The 15,528-nt window shown below is 40.9% G+C and overlaps 1 protein-coding gene across 9 annotated transcripts in view; it reads right to left on the bottom strand.

The window, feature by feature from the left end:
* ABCC5 (ATP binding cassette subfamily C member 5) overlaps positions 1-15,528 on the bottom strand; it is an 87,596-nt gene that overhangs the window by 32,395 nt on the left and 39,673 nt on the right. For all 9 annotated transcript variants that reach the window (XM_062005278.1, XM_062005279.1, XM_062005277.1 and 6 more), the window contains 15 exons: positions 15,054-15,202; positions 14,300-14,407; positions 12,221-12,571; positions 10,735-10,806; positions 10,486-10,610; positions 9,816-9,888; positions 9,365-9,568; positions 8,591-8,734; positions 6,767-6,869; positions 5,919-6,103; positions 3,513-3,659; positions 1,866-1,995; positions 1,186-1,339; positions 917-1,045; positions 49-235 (listed from right to left, as the gene is read on the bottom strand). In XM_062005278.1, the coding sequence (XP_061861262.1) occupies positions 49-235; positions 917-1,045; positions 1,186-1,339; positions 1,866-1,995; positions 3,513-3,659; positions 5,919-6,103; positions 6,767-6,869; positions 8,591-8,734; positions 9,365-9,568; positions 9,816-9,888; positions 10,486-10,610; positions 10,735-10,806; positions 12,221-12,571; positions 14,300-14,407; positions 15,054-15,202 (2,261 nt within the window). The remainder of the gene's footprint in view (positions 1-48; positions 236-916; positions 1,046-1,185; positions 1,340-1,865; positions 1,996-3,512; positions 3,660-5,918; positions 6,104-6,766; positions 6,870-8,590; positions 8,735-9,364; positions 9,569-9,815; positions 9,889-10,485; positions 10,611-10,734; positions 10,807-12,220; positions 12,572-14,299; positions 14,408-15,053; positions 15,203-15,528) is intronic.

Here is a 15,528-nt window from a genome sequence, read left to right as displayed (position 1 = left end):
ACAACTACATTAAATGAGAGATTAAATACAGTATGTGGCCATACTCACCTGCACAGCATATGAGATAGCCAGCCCAGCATAGGCAGGAGGAATCTGGCCATGCATTAAGACAATCATGAGACCAGTGGTTGTGATAAGAGCAATGCTGATAATGTCCAGCCGTACAGCTAGCCAGCGCATTGCACAGCTGAACAGGTAAAATGGTGCCTGATTGTCATCTAGCAGCTCCTGATATCTGAAACAAATACAGGAAAGATAAGCAGACCTCCACGAGCCTGATGTTCTACAAATAGCAGAGCTACTTAAACCTTAGTTCCAGTATCGAAATTCTGAGTGGAAGGATTAGTCCACAATTAACACAAAGTCTCCAGGCTGTCCATGACAGTGGGGTTTACAAACTTTCCTGATTGTCAAAAAAAATCTACTTAGCTCAAATTCTCAAAAGTCAAATTACCAAGTTTCTGTGTACAGCAATACTCGAGGTGAATAAAAATTCAGGGACACTATACACACTTTCACTCCAACTTCACCTATGCAAGATCCCTCCCACAGCATGCTCGATGGCTACAAATCACTCTGAAGGCAACAGCAGCAGTGCTTCAGAACAGGCACAGAATATGTGTTATTTTATACACAAACGTAAAAGTAAAGCTACAATAAGTTTTGACAGGATTAGTGACACTAGTGAAAATACATCAATAGTAATTTCATTTGTAACTTTTACCCTGCAGAGCTGAGAAGGTCTATTTAAGGGGACACACTTAAGAGACTTTTCAAAACCAGTAACTTGATTTTCTGACCATGCAACTCAGTTTTACACTGATCACTGCTGCACACCTTAGTAAATCTTTCTGAATGTAAATCTGTCACATCCTGCTTTGTGCTTCACCATTTTCCAATGGATATCTGGACTAACCTGTGCAGAAATTCCTGTCCTTTGTGGTAGGCATGGATTGTGGAGAGACCCTGTATGCTGGATGTAATGTGAGACAGGAAGGGAGACTGTGTGATGTTGTCCAGACGCTTGAGCTCTCGAATAAAGACTCTAGAAGTAAAGAAACACCTTTAAGTGATATACACAACCACCATACACGACTGTTACGCTGATTACACTTGAAGAACCCCATGTTCTTAGGAACAGGTCAAAGTATCTCTACTTTCAGTCAAGGCAGCTGACACACTTACCTAGACACAACATGCAGAGCCATGAACAGGACAATGAGGGGCCCAACTGCCACCAGGAACCAGGGGAAAACCCCAGAAATCACTCCCACACAGAAGAAGACAAGGATGACATTCTGGATGAACATTTCCGCTTGAAACGGCAAACGAACGTCAACTGGAAAAGATGGAGGGAAAAGAGGAAGACCTTGAACAGAAAGCTAAAACAAACTACATGAAGCAATTCAGTCCAGCTGTATGTCACCATTGACAAGGACAGTGATTAAGACAAGGCTTATTCAAATAAAAAAATGTACATTTTATTTTCATGAGAGGTGCTTCTGTGCTCTGAGATGTTGTCTTTTCAATTACTCCCATTTGCAAAAACAGCCTTGATGCAGCTCTGACCTGCCACCTTCATTGCATATCAAACTTCAAACTCCAGGTTCCCCCTGCATTAACTAAGAGCGTGCTAAGAGGCCACTGTGCAGTTTGTAGGCACAAAAGCACATTTTTTTTCTTTATATATGAATTGGCAGGCTTGAGCTATCAGCTGCCTTCGAGAATCATAACCAGGTATGTCCCAATTCCTGCTTTACCTATGACAAGTACACATTTAGCAATAGAGTACAATCACTCCAACAGCAAGACTGGAGAGTATTAAGGAGCTGACTGAGATTTACAGTGCAAACAATGCGAGATACCTTCATCCATGTCTTTGGAAAACCTGTTGAGAATCCGCCCAGTGGGTGTAGTGTCAAAGAACTTCATGGGGCTACGCAGAATCCGTCGGAAGAGCTCATCGTGGAGCCTCGAGGATGCTCTGAGAGTTCCCTGACAATGCAGAACACGTTGCAGTTATGATGTCTGCTTTCCTCTCACTGCCACTCCCCCAGGGACCAAAACATTCTGCTCATTTCTGGCCATAAGGCTTCCTGCTTGCATTCTGTGCTTCCAACCAGTGAAGGCAGCTACTAATTTGGGTAGAAGCTTAATGTAAAGCATGGAGCAGCCCCAAGAAATGGAAACCTGTCCTGGTTTCAGCTGGGACAGAGTTAATTTTCTTCCTAGTAGCAGCTACAAGGCTATATTTTGGGTTTATGCTAAAGAGAATGTTGATAACACAGGGATGTTTTGGTTATTGCTGAGCAGTGCTGCATGTTGGGGCCTGGGCTGTAATGAATGTTATGGAGTCAGTCAGAAACAGAGAAAGTCAGCAGTTTGTCTTTGAATTGCCTTCTGCAGCAGAAAAGGACAGAAAGGAATGCCTTTGTGATAGCAAGCTTGAGCAAGTGGAAAGCCAAAACTGTAGATTGTAACAGAAAAAGTCAAAGCAAGAAGACGGGACAGAGCATTAAACTAAGCATTGTTAGAAGACTGAATAGAGCATTCAATTTAGCATTGTATGATTGCTTGCACTTGACTAACAAATTGTAAGGTATGTAACTAACAATAATATAAAGTTAAGTAAATATAAGGTAAGCATAACCATAGCATGACAGAAAACTAACTGAAGGCTGAAAAGATGGGGTGATATTTTAGACACAATAAGGCTGATGTTTTAAGCACAATAAGGATGATGTTTTTACACAGTGAGGTTGGTGTCTAAGTTGTTACAAAAATGAAACTTTGAGGCCTTATGCATAACACGTGATGCTCAGTATTAACTATTTGCCATGAATTGTAGCATGTACACAGCATTTGGAAAAGGTATATAAGTGATGATTATGTAACAATTAAATGGAGCTGATGCACATCATATTGGTGTCTGGTCACTCCCATTTTGCGCAACAAAGAACTCCTGCACAATGAAAAAGAAACCCTGCAGCTGCACAGCATCAAGGCCTTCTCTGCCTCTCACCCTGCCCTGACAGTGAGTGGACTGGGGAGTGGGGCAAGGAGGAGTCCCTTGTACATAAGAAGCTGGGAGGGAGCACGGCCAGGACAGCTGACCTAGACTAACCACTGGAAGGGGGGTAGCTGGGAGGGGCAGATTCTTGCTTGGGCCTGGGTCTGTGAGTGGTGAGCGTTGGGCATCACTTGTCATTTGTTTCTCTTATTTTCTTATTCTGTTATATTTTAATTATTCACTATCCTTGTCCTTATCTTAATCCACGAGTCTTGATTTTCCTTTCCAAGTCCCCTTCCCACCCTACAGCAGGCATGGAGAAGTGGAGTGAATGGCTGCGTTGGCTTTGTTGTCAGCTGGGCTTGAACCACAACAAAACCTCACAGCCAGCGACCTGACTTCCTCTCATTCAAAATCTCTCCTGGGAGGTGACCAAAAGAACCCCAGTGACAGCAATATGCAAAAAGGGGGCTACAAGAAAAACAGCAGCATTATCACCTACCTTTACAAAGACAACGCCTCGAACAGCTTTCAGAATCAACATAACTGCCATGGACAATGCATAGATGCCAGCATAGTAATGCATGTGAGGGTTATCTTTCATACTGTTGCTTATGACAGTATCATTTCCCAAAGTCACAGTGGTGTTCTGCAGAAAATACAAGGTTTCAGTGAATAGCTAGGACAAGGATTTATCATGTACATATTACATGTGGTAGGATTTAACTGTCCTCAGTCCCCTCCCATCATATTTGATATTTCTTCCTTAAAGTACTTCAGTGATCTTTGAGTACTTCAGAAAGCTCTCCCTAGTAGAGATATTGACTTGTAGGAAAGATGCCAAGGGCTACAAATCTGCAACAACTTTGAAAATACCACCATGATACCCACTTCATGTGATTCCTAATCACACATTTCATGACTATAATTTTGTGTTCTTCTGAACAATGTCAGACACTCGAACACCAGCACTCCCATTACACAACAATATCCACCTTGGATAGACTGTACATCTTCTTACCAAACATAGTTATTTTCTGCCAGCATGCAGTAAATTCCTTACTGTCACAGTCCTATGTTCTCATTCTTTTTTTTTTTCTTTAAATCTTTAAATACATCTGAGGAGCTCATTGCTTATTTTAATATTGTTGGCCACCTGCACTTCATAATTTCTTCTCCAAGGTTAGTAGCTTGCTCACCTTGCCGCTCAAAAAACTAATTTGCAGTTATGTTTGAATTTTTACATGCAACAAGACTTGCAATCAAAGTCCCTAGAGTAGAAGTCCCAAACCATTTCACATCATCAGTCTTCAGAGCAACTCCCAAAAGTCATTTGACTTCAAGTCATATACTTTAACAAGATCATCCTGTTAGATGTAAGGTCACGTTCCCCAGCACTAGAATGAGTAATTCCTCCTGTAGCTTGCTGCTGCTGCCTTTCACATTTTTACTTCCATTTCTTAAACTAACCAACCTGACACCCTTCTATGAGAGGGCTACATAAATAACTGGCTGGCTAGATGAAAGGAGAGCAGTGGACATCATCTACATTGACTTCAGCAAGGCTTTTGACACTGTCTCCCATAACATCCTCATCAGAAAGCTCAGGCAGTGTGGCTTGGATGAGTGGACAGTGAGGTGGATTGAGAGCTGGCTGAATGACAAAGCCCAGAGGGTGGGGATCAATGGCACAGAGTCGAGTTGGAGGCCTGTGGCCAGTGGAGTTCCACAGGGACTGGTTCTGGGGCCAGTCTTGTTCAACATCTTCATCAACGACTTGGATGAGGGGACAGAGTGTGCCCTCAGCAAGTTCCCTGATGACACCAAACTGGGAGCACTGGCTGATTCCCCAGAGGCTGTGCTGCCATTCAGTGGGATCTTGACCGGCTTGAGAGTTGTCAGAGAGGAACCTCATGAGGTTCAACAAGGACTCCTGTATCTGGGAAGGAACAACCCCACGCACCAGTACAGGCTGTGGGTCGACCTGCTGAAAGCAGCTCTGCAGAGAGAGACCTGGGAGTCCTGATTGATAATAAACTGAGCATGAGCCAGCAACGTGACCTCATGGCCAAGAAGGCCAATGGCATCCTGGGATGCATCAAAAAGAGCGTGGTCAGCAGGTCAAGGGAGGTTCTGATCCCCCTCTACTCTGCCCTGGTGAGGCCTCATCTGGAGTCCTATGTCCAGTTCTGGGCTCCTCAGCTCAAGAGGGACAGGGAAATGCTGGAGAGAGGCCAGTGCAGAGACATCAGGATGATCAGGGGACTGGAGCATCTTCCTTATGAGGAAAGGCTGAGGGAACTGAGGCTGTTCAGACTGGAGCAGAGAAGACTGAGCAGGGACCTCATTAATACTTAAAATATTTAAAAGGTGTATGTCAGGAGGATGGGGTGACACTTTTCTCTGCAGTGCCCAGTGACAGGACAAGGGGTAATGGAAAGAAGCTGGAACACAAAAAGTTCCACTTAAACACAAGGAAAAACTTGTTTGCTGTTGAGGTGAGGGAGCCCTGGCACAGGCTGCCCAGGGAGGGTGTGGAGGCTCCTTCTCTGGAGGTTTCCAAACCCACGTGGACACGTTCCTGTGTGACCTAATTGAGAGGATCCTGCTTTAGCAGGGAGTTGGGCTGGATGAGTTCTAGATGTCTCTCCTAAGCCCCACCATTCTGTGATTCTGTGATCTGTGTAACCAAGGAACAAGAAGCAATATAAAACCCCAGGAGTTATTATTATTGGAGTGCTCTTATTCTTGGAAATGAACTATCTAGCAAGATCATTTCCTGGGGAGCCTTACAACTTGCTTAAATTAGGAAGCATCATTTGGTCTCATAGGACTGCTTGGGACTAGTCTAGGAGAGCAATGCCCCTGTTCATTAGACACAAGAGAGTAGAAAAGCTCTTTATCTTACGCCACTGCCTTGCTTGATCCAGAAACTCAGCCACCAGTTGCTGAAAGCTGTACTGCCCACATTCAGCACAAACAGTGTCATGATGACAAGAAATGCAATGGGGCCTCCAGCTGCCTGAATGTAGACACCATAAACAGACCATGGGACAGAGCCTTTGCCTTTCTCTTCCAGCTGGACCAACTGGCCTGTGAAATAAAAGAGAAGGGAGTGAGGAAAAGACAGCTATTCCAATAAACTTCTCTAAGTTTGTGAACACAGATAAAACTGCAGTCATTTTCAAGCCATAGAGTATTTTCAGACGTTACTTAATTCATAGAACTCAATGGTTCAAACAGTTTTTGAAAGAGTCACATCTTCTCTGCAGAATCATTCATGCAGAATCATCATATAAAAGTAAAACCAGCACAGACTTAAATCACTGTTGCTTTTTAAACCCTGCTGAAGTTAACATTAAACAGAGTGAATCACAAAAACAGAGGCCAGATCTTCCAGTTCTTCATATATAAATGCCATGGATTTTGAGAATACCAGGCTATACACATTGCCACCTCAGGACAGGAGGGAGAGGTGATGTGGGAGGCAGGGTACTGCAAGCTCCTTTGTGCCAATGGTATCTGTGCCAGCCTGATTGAACTTAAAAACACTGTGCATAAGCACCCATGTTTAATCATGTTTAATGAATAAATGTTCTTTGCCCACTGCCCAGGTCCTATCAACCACTCTGAGTGATCAGGACTTCAGTTTTCAAAACTTCAGAGGTATATCTGTAATACACATTGAAAGCAACAAACTTTTGAGCTTATCAGTGTATAAAATAATTACAGTCAGAAATCTGGTTACATAGTTACCCTCTTCCTTCTTTACAACTTTCTCCTTCTTCACAGACCCTGTTTTGGTACTTTTATCCTGGGGTCTTTTCAGTGAACTGTTTGTGTTCTTCTTTATACTAATCTGCAGGAAAAGAATGACAGTAAACATACCAGAGTCATTTGCTTTGACATTTTTGTATCTGAATCCAAATATTTTATAAGCTGCCTCCTAAGGACAAAAGCTTTCAAAAGCTTAGCATTCATATAAAGGACTGTATTAACTTTACTGTTATTATGGAAGACTGCCAGCTCCAGTGGATTAAACTCTCTTCTGTTAATCTGAACTGCTACCAGTCTGTACTGGTAGTTTGCAAGGTTAATTTCCAGAATCAGTAACACTACCTGCACACACAGGAGAGGAATGACACCCCCACTACTACTGAAAGACACAATCCCTTTGTGCCTTGTGTAAATAAATCACAATTCTACTAAGCACCTTTTTTTCCCCAAACACTCTAGTACTTCTCTCAGGAAAGCTTTTCTGAAACAGCTCTAAAGACAAAGTCAGGTTAATTTGTTCTTCCAGAAACCAGATTTCCAAACACACAATTACTGTACTAAACCCAGCCATCTTCCTGCAAATGGAAGTTACTACCTGTTCAGAGACAGCCTACATTAATTGAAATCCCCTACACAGCATCTTCAGGGTCCTCTTCCCACACTTTACATGAGAAGAGGCAATCTCACACACATGTCAAACCACAGAGAATCAAACTTCACTATCCATTTCATCTTGTCCCATCAGGAATGCAAATTAATGCTCCTACCATGAGCTAGTGTTTACAGAGAAACAGTGAAGGTCAGCCAAGCAGGCAGCCTGGAGAATCTCACATTAACTGTCATTACATTAATCTTACAATAGCAGAACTATAATCTTCATGTCTCAAAAAGGATATGCAGAGTAACACATTATATACTTTTCCTTCTTCCACTAATTTTTCCCAGGAGAAAATTTCCTCAAGCACCTTCTATATCTGTGTATTTATCACAATGCTACCTTCCACAAACTTTAAAATGTCTGACAATTATGAACAAGGAGCTTCTCATATCTTACAAAATAAACTGCTGATGTGTTTTTTAATGTCTTCTGACTAAGAGAAAATGAACATCACTTCAAGAAGTAAATCATCATCAGATAAAAAGGCAGCAAAGTTGCATTTTCCAAAGAATAACTTCAGGAAACAAACAGCAGAAAGATTTTACTGAAAAACTAAATGCATTTCCTACTGAATGGTTCTTCTCATTCTCTACGTTTACTCTTTTTCCATCAACTAAGACACTAGAGCACAAATACAAGCTTACATTTACAGCATTTGTGTCATAAGCAGTGTCAAGCAGCAATGCTTCTCAAAATCCCCCAAAACAAAGCATTTTTAGTTACATTTAAAAAAAATCCATCTCATGTCACTTTTGTCACCTTGTATCACTTTTCCTGTGCCTTGGTCACAACTCCACTGGAAAAACAAGTAACAAACCAGTAAGCTTTTTTTTTTCAGATAAAGCTTGGTCCAGGCCTGAGCTTATTTTGAGGCAAACTGAGAAATGAGGTGTTCAACAAGAGAGACAAGCTTCCTGCTCTGAGCATCACCAGAAAATATGATTACTTTTATGTTCAACTCATGAGCTCATTAACAGAGTCCTCTCTACTATGCATCCCCTAAATATGAACTGTGACTGCAAATACAAAGTGCTACGGAAGCACAGATTATTCTGCAGGAAATCTATTGGTCAGATCAACACATGAATACTTGAAATCACTTTCCAGTCATCATTCAGGTCACTTAAAAATAAAGAAATAAGTACCTCAATATGTGGTGTCTCTCCCAGCTGTAGGTTATTAAAAATAGTTGCATAGTCTCCATTTAAATTCATCAGTTCCTCATGACTTCCTCGCTCAGTAATGCAGCCTTCTTTCATGAAGATCACTTCATCACAGTCAACAAGATACTGGAGAAAATGGCAGTAAGAAGAAATCTTCGTCATTATGTCTGGAATTAGATATGCTCCCACACAATCTTTTTTCACTAATTTATATAGACATTTGCACTCCTCGTCAGAGGTAACAGACATTTGACTTTTTAAAGGTTCTGCACTGACTAGAGCACCATGATTGCTCTCACTGTACACAAACAGGGACTTTTCATGTTCTATCAAAAACAATGCACATTTCAGGACATTTAAACACTGCAAACACTGCTATACTATGTATTGATATTTCTAAGTGCAGAAGATAACAAAAAGCCTCAGAATACATCCATTCATCTAAGTTTTGCTGATGTGATGAACTAGCAAGTTAGCAGAAGTGATTTTGAACAAGGTATTTATTTGGCTGGTAAATCTTCTTTACCAGTTGTTACCAGTCCAGATCAGACACCAAGCAGCACAAGTCTCCAATAAAGAATTATAGAGTACTCAGTGTATATTTGCAAACCCAGTTTGCAAATGTAAATCATGCATCCTATGTATCACCAGGGTTGCGCTGTAACAGGTGAGGGCACAGAAGTTTCCACCACAAAGGCAACTGACTAAACAACATTTCAAGGAAGTCCAAGAAAGAACATATGAGAGGTGTAGTACCTGTAGCTGATGAGTGATGAAAAGGACAGTCTTTGACTTCAGGTGCTTCCTTATTGCACTGTTAAAAATGTGATTTCCAACATGAGCATCTAAGGCACTAAGGGGATCATCAAGGATGTAAATGCTCCTGTCACTGTACAGGGCTCGAGCCAGACTGATCCTCTGACGCTGTCCTCCACTCAGGTTAGCCCCTCGTTCACCAATCTGTACAGACACACACCCATGGTTTTATTTCTACAGCACCATGCAACACAGATTCAGAGCTCAAGAGGCAAACTGAATGAGACAGACTGTAATATTTTAATTTTCATATATACAGACACACATACTCCCCATAATATTCAATGTTTTGGCTCATATGTGTTCCAGAGCTCACTCCAGTCTAGTCTACCAAACTAAAACTCTGCTTTTCAGTATCAACTAATTAGCTTATTATAAACAAAATGTATACCTCTGTCAGGTCCCCATTTGGAAGGATGGCTAGGTCAGGCCTTAGACAGCAATCATTCAACACCATATTGTATCTAAAGAACAATTAGATATGTGATTAGAACAGATTCCACCCCACAAGTAACTCACTAGTATAGCATTATCCCACTTTTGACGCTAATAGACATTCCAGCAGCCTAAACCAGATGATCTGCCTTGGACTGCCAGGAGGAAATGGAGGGTAATCATTAATCATCTACTTCTGAAGTATAGTGAAGATAAGGAAGCAATTTGTTTCCAGGGCAGGCCATAAAGAAAGTTCCCACTGGGGGAGGGTCATGGAAAATGTCTTTACGCTGCAAACAGCAGTTACTACATCTAAAGAGTGCAAGGCCAGGACAGCAAGAGCAAATCCTCCTTCAGTGCTGCTCCACAGCAGCTGCTAAAAGCAGAGATCAGACAGTACTCCAGCATGAGGTACAGCCCTCATTGCAAGTGTGCAGTGACAGACATGCTGACTGCCATCAGCCGCAGTCATCAACCACAAGAGGCAGACTCTCTGGTATGACTTAAAGGAGTCTTAAAGACAGACTCTAAAAGGGTATATATATGCTAACTGCAGTTACATTTTCCCACACTTGGGCCAAGATTCACTAAGTTATCATGAAAATCAGCAAATACTTCTGACAAACCTTTCTTCATCATATTCCTTGCCAAAAAGAATGTTGTCCCGAAGAGTAGCATTGAGAATCCAGGCCTGCTGGGCCACATATGCAAATGTTCCACTTACTGCAATGCTACCCTCCAACAGAGTCATCTGAAATTAAAGACAAACTGTGAAATTATACTATGTTTAAAAGACTTTCTTCTACAAAGGAGAAATAACTGAAATAGAAGATATAAAAGAGAAAAGCAGAAGCAGTCAAACTAGAATTTCTCACCTGTCCTAAAATTGCTGAGATCAGTGAAGTTTTTCCACTCCCCACACTGCCACAAATCCCAACAAGTTTTCCCTAGACAGAAAAAAACAATGGTGGGGCTCATTTCTTATACTCTCCATATCTTCCAGAATTTGGAGTAAGTTTAGTACATTCAAGGGGATAGTTGGACACTAATGACAGCTGAAAATGGACATAACATAAAAAAGCAAGACAGTATTTTAACTAATAATTAAGAGTGAACACTATCTCACAATGGATTAAAATCAAATTAACTCTAGAGATGAAAATTTATGTATTTAAAGATAAGCCTTCCTTTGGTTAGGCCTGATCCAGGCCCAGAGAATGCTGTACTCAGCCAAATGCACCAAGTCCTGCCTGAATAGAACTTTTGGGAGTGGCAAGGAAAGATACAAAGAAGAATTAAAAGCAAGCAGAATTTAGGATATATGGTTCAAATAACATTTCTTGACTGTGAGATGCAGTTTTCTAAGGAACATGTACTCAAAACAGGTTAGAATCCAGTCACTTTGAAGCATTTCTCTGCTGTAAAATGGGTGAGTTGTTCCTTTCATAAAAAAGGCAAAGGGGACAAAAAGGGTATATCATATAATAGACACATTGCTGGTCTCCTCTCCTTTACCAACTTCTGACAGAAAACTAGCCTTTACATTTTCAAGTAACAGTGTATTCCTTTTCCAAGGATATCTTTTGAACCATATGCATCCTTCTCAAAAGTTTAAAATACAGAAGTTTTACAGATTAGAGTAGTTGAAAATATTCCTCTGCTCACTTGACTCCAGAAGACAATTTAGCCATAAATTTCTTGATAAATGCATGGATCTCATTACTACAACATCTAACTGCCAAACTGCAAAACTTTTATATTTGTAGATGTCATGTATCAAGTTCAATGCTTTTTTATTTGACATTTTACATGTTTTTACCCATCTTGGAATGAAGACTCCAACTGCTTCTAAATTCTTTAAAAAAAAAAAAATCTCTGCAACTTTCTACTGTATAAAAAGAAAAATGTACATTCTGCAATGAAAATCACTGTCATGCTGCATTAGAACACCCAATCACCTAAAATGTTCACCCAGAATTTAGCCGAAATCCTGCCCAATGGCTGCAGGAATACATCATCCACCAACACCTCACTGACACCCTTGTTGCCCCACTGATTCTTTAAGCTCAATGGCTCATATACTGTATTGGGAGCTACAAACAGCAAACAAACAGATGTGAAAGCTTTACAACCTGCAGTTCATTCTTAGGCTGTCTGCAAAGATCTAGTTCGATAAAATGGCACAGCTGTTTACATCAAGACTAGACACCGTGTCTTGGATACTGCAGTTGCCATGGATATTACAGGAGTGCACAAAAGCAATATGCTCCTCTTCATGTAAAAATACACAGAGATCTATTCCCAAGGACAGCTACAAATGAGGCTATTGAAAGCTCAGATTTTCTCCCTTTCTTCTCTTACCTTTTCTATCTCCAAGTCAATGTTGTAGAGAGTCCTCTGAAGCCGAAGGTTAACCAGGTGGATGATTTTATTCTCCTCTTCGGGGCTAGGATGGTCATCATTGTCCACTAGAAGATGGCCCTTCTGTTCTGCCAGCACAGCTTGCTGTCCCTCATTCTGCAGTTTCATTTTCTCTTTCTTGCTCTTGGTGACTTTCTTGTCTTTTTTCACTTTGGGGGTCAACTTTGGTGAGCTCTGGACGCTGGCGTGGGAGAAGTCCCAAGCCAAGGTGGCATTTTTCACCTCTATCGCGGTGTGAGGATTGGCTGGTTTTTTCTTTATCATATGAACCTCTTCCATTAGAAATAAACTCTGATAGGAGTTGTGAGAGAGGTGTAAAGATGAGACACCTGATCAAGACTGGGAGACAAGCCTACGGCACACTCACGCAGCAAAACACATCAGCCTATATAGTAGGAGGAAGCTGAAGAGCAAAAGGTAGCTCATTAGTGTAAACTATCTCCAGGCCTTCTAAGTGGCTGGGGCATTCCTGGATGTGGTGGAAGCACTTAGATACACTAAGACTTTTACAGAACTGCAGTACTCTGTAAAACTCACTCTTTTAACACTGTTTACAATGGCAGCTCTAACTTACAGATCAAGAACACATGGGAATACATAGGTTGAAGAGGAGAGGTCACTTTGAGGGAAATTGACTGACTTGCCCTGCACACCAACTCAGTATGGAAAGAGATGGAATGACTTTTAACTTCAGCTTTTACCCTGAAACTTTGTTGCAGGGAACAAGTAATCTCACACGAATTTACCTATCTTGGGCTACTTGACAGTAAGTAGTAAGTCATTAAGTCCACTGTATCATGTTTTCCGCCACATCCATCAGTATTTACAATCAACACAAATTAGGAAGAGATTTTTCACACAGTTTAATTACAAGAGAAATTATATCAATGGAAAACTTTTTATGTTTTCACCTAAGAAACCTTTTGCAATTAAAGATTTTTCATTTCTCAGCCCTATTTACTCTCGCAGTCGCTATGCCCAAATCAGGAGAAAGCTCACAGTCATTACAGACCCAAAAAGTCAGTTACATTTTTACTGTGATGTTACAGTATTCCCTTCTTCTGTTACATTCCCTACACAGACTACACTATTTACAGTCAAACTGGAAGATACTGCAATTTCTTCTCTCCTCCTCTTTCTGCCCAAAACTCCCTTCAGAGCTCTGGGATTTAAGAAAGTCTGACTAGAGGCGACTCAGAAAATGAAATAAAAATGCTCAAAAGCAATGAGATCTCAAAACCATTCTGCAGATCCCATTATTCTCACACAGAGATTTGTTTCATGAATATATTACACAGAATCCAAGGCTTATGGAATCCTATTTGGAAATTTCTGCAGTGTGCAATGCACCATTGTTTTCAAGAGAGAAGACAAAAAATAAAGGCCTGTCAGGTTCATACTGAAGTACACACAGAATACTCAGGTCACAGAAGTTGGAGGATGAGACAGCATTGTTTGTTATAAGGGTTTTAATTTTCTGACATAGATTCTGTTTCATGAGATCACAACTACATTTTATTCACATACTGGAGTTTCAGTCACTTAACCTGGTCTGGAAATACAAAATTTCAGGTTTTCATGACTACAAATAAAACTCGATTGGTTTGTGTAAAGCTGCCTACACAATACATGATGTTTTTAAAACGAGTTTTACTAGCAAAACATCACATCTCACTGCAGGTATGTTGCACTGTCTTTTCATGCTGATGGTCTTAAAAGGGAGTTGAAGATATTATACTATGAGTCCTGTATTCTCTCTCTTACAATGGCCAGCATTAAAATCCTAAAATTATTAAATAAGACTATTTTGCTTCTCCTATTGGTATCATCTTCAACTTTTAATTCTCCTTCACTAGATCTGTATCTCTTTTGCAGAATTCACTAATCTGGAGTGCTAAGTGTAAAGAAAAATAACTCTTCAGTCATCAAAAGAACATTACCTTCCAAGTGTTCCCTAAGCATCTATTATACACATACAACACACCACACTTAAAACTGCAAAGCCAAGTGACTGCTTACCTTAAATCTGTCAACAGAAACAGATGCCTCAGACAAAGACTTCACTGAGAAAGGTGTTACTTTTAGAGCAAAGGTCATTGAATTAAAGACAGTGACTACTGTGAATGCCTAAAAATGAGATAAGAAAGAGAATCACATTTGGATGCAATATCCTTACAGCTTCAAACTTCTAAAAGCTGAAATGTCACAGCAGCAATTCAAAGCTGTAGAAAAGGCCCACAGTCCAAGAATAACCATTTAAATATTCAACATCTTCTCAAACAGCAGAAAACAGCAGATGTAACCAATTCTTTCTCTAGTACTTCATAATAGACCAGAACCATTTCAGTGTTTGTAGGTCTACTGAAAGCAGCAGCTAGAAAATTTTGTCTTAGCCTGCTACTTGCAAAGACCCAAATTCAAACCCTGTTGTAAGACATTAGTGTTGTTTGCATCCAAGCACACTGTAAAACAAAATCATCCAGTAATCCCAATATCCTATCTGAATAGCAAACAGGAGTGCTCACTTATATCCTGCTGAAAAGCTGTTCTGGGGGAGGTCAGGAGTGAAACAGTACTGAGAGCTTTTTGTGCAATATCTAAGAGCAGATATGCTGCCATCACACCCATCGGATGCTGACTTCTGTGAGCACGGCTACAGCCTGGCCACACAAGCACAGTCACAAAGCAAAGAATAGAATGAAAAGACATGGCTTAGCAGAAAAGCTACTACAGCAATATTCTAAGGAACTTTTCCAAGGCTGCAGGAAGTTACCTGAGCTGCTGTAAGATCATAGCCGAGGATCATATGGACAGAAAAGGTCACCACGCTGGCAATGACTACAACGATGGGCGCCACCCCCACAGTGATGCTCTGGAAGTAGCCTGCACGCTCCAGGATCTTGCGTTCCTCCTCACGAATTTCTAGAAATACAAATAGGGCCACCACATGTGAAGGATGATTCAGGGTGTACATACACAACAGACACTACCACAGCACCATAAACATTGAGCGAGAGAAGCCGAACTCTGTGCTTTAGCATTTATTATGCTATACATCTTCTTAGAAAGACCTCGGTTACAGAGCAGCAAACCATAATGGGCTGCAAATCTCTGTAAGAGTAGAGGTCATTTCTTTCTACTTAAAAGTGGAGCCGGTAGCACACTTACTAAATTATAAAATAACAGAACTAGACTTAAATCTAAGATTAGTGCCAGGCAACAAACATCATTATGCTAGTAGGTGAAAC

This window comes from Colius striatus, chromosome 12 (genome assembly GCF_028858725.1).
Source record: "Colius striatus isolate bColStr4 chromosome 12, bColStr4.1.hap1, whole genome shotgun sequence".
Lineage (NCBI taxonomy): Eukaryota > Metazoa > Chordata > Aves > Coliiformes > Coliidae > Colius > Colius striatus.
Note: the sequence above shows the minus strand (reverse complement) of the source record. Positions and strands in the feature narration are given on the sequence as shown.